Source organism: Cyprinodon variegatus, unplaced genomic scaffold (assembly GCF_000732505.1).
Source record: "Cyprinodon variegatus isolate N-32 unplaced genomic scaffold, C_variegatus-1.0 Scaffold105, whole genome shotgun sequence".
In the NCBI taxonomy this organism is placed as follows: domain Eukaryota; kingdom Metazoa; phylum Chordata; class Actinopteri; order Cyprinodontiformes; family Cyprinodontidae; genus Cyprinodon; species Cyprinodon variegatus.
The window spans coordinates 1,001,272-1,003,714 of record NW_015150558.1 but is presented as its reverse complement, the minus strand read 5'-3'; the positions used below and the strand labels follow the sequence as shown (position 1 = coordinate 1,003,714).

General features: G+C 42.3%; 1 protein-coding gene across 1 annotated transcript in view; it reads left to right on the top strand.

Moving 5' to 3' along the window:
* The first annotated feature begins 842 nt into the window (after positions 1 to 842).
* Positions 843 to 2,443, top strand: part of LOC107084663 (protein HIRA) — a 25,770-nt gene continuing 24,169 nt past the window's right edge. Inside the window, exon 1 of the mRNA XM_015374590.1 lies at positions 843 to 879. Coding sequence (XP_015230076.1) covers positions 843 to 879 — 37 coding nt within the window. The remainder of the gene's footprint in view (positions 880 to 2,443) is intronic.

The window sequence follows — 2,443 nt, the reverse complement described above, 5'->3', positions numbered from 1 at the left end:
GACTAAAACTGGTAGTTGGTTCCACAGGAGAGGAGCCTGAGAACTAAAAGATCTGCCTCCCATTCTACTTTTAGAAATTCTAGGAACCACTAGTACCTGTATATATTTATATATACCTATACATATATACAGTAATTTTAGACAATTAAGAAGACAATTTTAATTTTTGGGAAAAAATAAAAATTATATATATATATATATATATATATATATATATATATATATATATATATATTCAACAAATCGAGATTTAAAAAAATAAGCAGATAAAATAATTATTTTTATGCTTTTGTGCCCCTTTTAAACAAAATAAGTCTTAATCAAATTAAATCTTATCTATTTGTTTGAATTTTTGAATTTCCGCTCTTGCCAGTTTAATATTTCAAAATAAAAGTCGTATCATTAGCTGCCAAATTTGTTGTTCTGGTTTCATTGCTGGTTTTTAGATATTAAAAGAAACAACTATAAAACAATCTTAGAAACATAACATTTAAACGTATGTTTATGCTGTTTCCTTGAAATGTTTTAAATTTGGATCATAAGAAGCAGCTGTTTCCGGTGCGCGGTTAAATCTACCGGAAGCGCCTGTTGGTGTCACCCGGTTTATGTTCCGCCGCCGCTGGCTGTCAGCCTACCCGCTGCTCGGCGCTCATAGCCGGGGATGCTGCCTGCCGCGCTGCGGACAGGGATGGAGTTGAGCCCCAGAAGCAGCCAAGTGTCGGACGGAGTTTGAGACAAAGGGAGGGCGGTTGGCGTGAGGTTAACCGCCTGAACTGCTCGCCCGGCGGGCTTTGCCCCCTTTTTCTAGACGGAAATAAATCCATAAAAAAGTCCCGGTGAAGATGAAGCTGCTGAAGCCGAGCTGGGTGAGCCACAACGGTAAGCTGCTTGTGCAGGAATCTGTTGGACCAAGTTGGGCTTTTGTTGTCGGCGAGGGAGGGAGGGGGGGTGGATAGTTGAAGAAGCATGGTGGTCCTCACTGGTTCCCCCGTGGATCTGGTTCCCAAACACCGCCTAACTCTGCATAAAAACACCACATATATTCCACTTTAGGGGTTTATTCTCTGGGATTTAATGCATTTAAATTAGCTAACAAGCTAGCTGGTTAGCCCCCCGACTAGCCCCGATGCTAAACCCACCGAAAATAATGAGCCGAATCCAGACTTCATTTGTCCAACTGACATTTGATGAAATGTTTTTGGCGCTTTTAGTGGATTTTGTGCTGATTTCTGAGGCTTTAGGCGGGGAGCCGGAGGAGCTTCCAGCTGGTGTTACTTTGGAAAGTTACCCGCTGAGGAAACGGCCTGAGCTGCAGGGATCAGGTTCATACTGAGCATTAAACTCCTGCTGTCTGACAGGATCCACCTCAGTCACAACTGATATTTATAACATCCACAGGTTATTTAACATGTAGGAAAGCACCAACTGCTGCGCCACAGGTCGAGAGGTTTTATTTATTGTTGGAATTTTAACTTCTATGAGCGTCATTGTTTTGGATTTTTAAATTATCTTTATTATTTGATTTCTTTTTTTCCAATCCCAGATGAGCGCCCTGAGAAGCAGTGATGTTTAGGTCTTAAAGCGCTGCTTTCGGGTCATATCCTGGATCTGATGTGTCAGATGGATGCCATGCATCGACTGTGAATACTGGTTAAACTGGAGCTTAAACCTGATGCATTAGCTCAGGGATGGGCAACTCCAGTGCTGGAGGGCCTGAATCCTGCAACTTTTAATTATGTCATTGACTTAAAGCAATTAAATAGCTAAGGAAAAGGACTCTGGAGGAATTGATTGCATACTGGGGAGGCAATTCAACCATTTGATTCAGGTTTGTTGGACCAAGGTTGAATCTAATTTTACAGGAAACCGGCCCTGAAGGACTGGAGTTGCCCTCCTCTGCATTAGATGAAGGGTCTGACGCTCAGAGTGGTGAAAACATCACTTTATTTAACAATAACAATTCATTCATCTGTAAAACGGGGTGGCGAGGGGTGCTGGTGCCTATCTACTGCGAGAGGCGGGATCCACACTGGACAGGTCGCCAGTCCATCACAGGGAAACACAGAAACAAACATCCATTCATGCACACACTCACACCCAAGGAGAATTTAGATTAACCAGTGAAACCTAACATTCAGGTTTTTGGACTGTGGGAGGAAGCTGGAGTTCCCGGAGAGAACCCACGCATGCTCATGGAGAACATGCAAACTCCATGCAGAAAGATCCAGGCTGGGAATCAAACCCAGTGCTACCCACTGAGCTGCCCTGATAACAATTCACAGACTGGTTATACTGATAATCTGCAGCCCTGGTTTGTTGCTGAATCCACTTTCCTGTGATTCTCTGTTTACTTGGTTTGAATTGGTGGATGAATATGAATGTAGCAGCTGCGGGTCATTAAAAAATCATTAAATTATTATTTTTTTAAATTAAGGCCTTAATT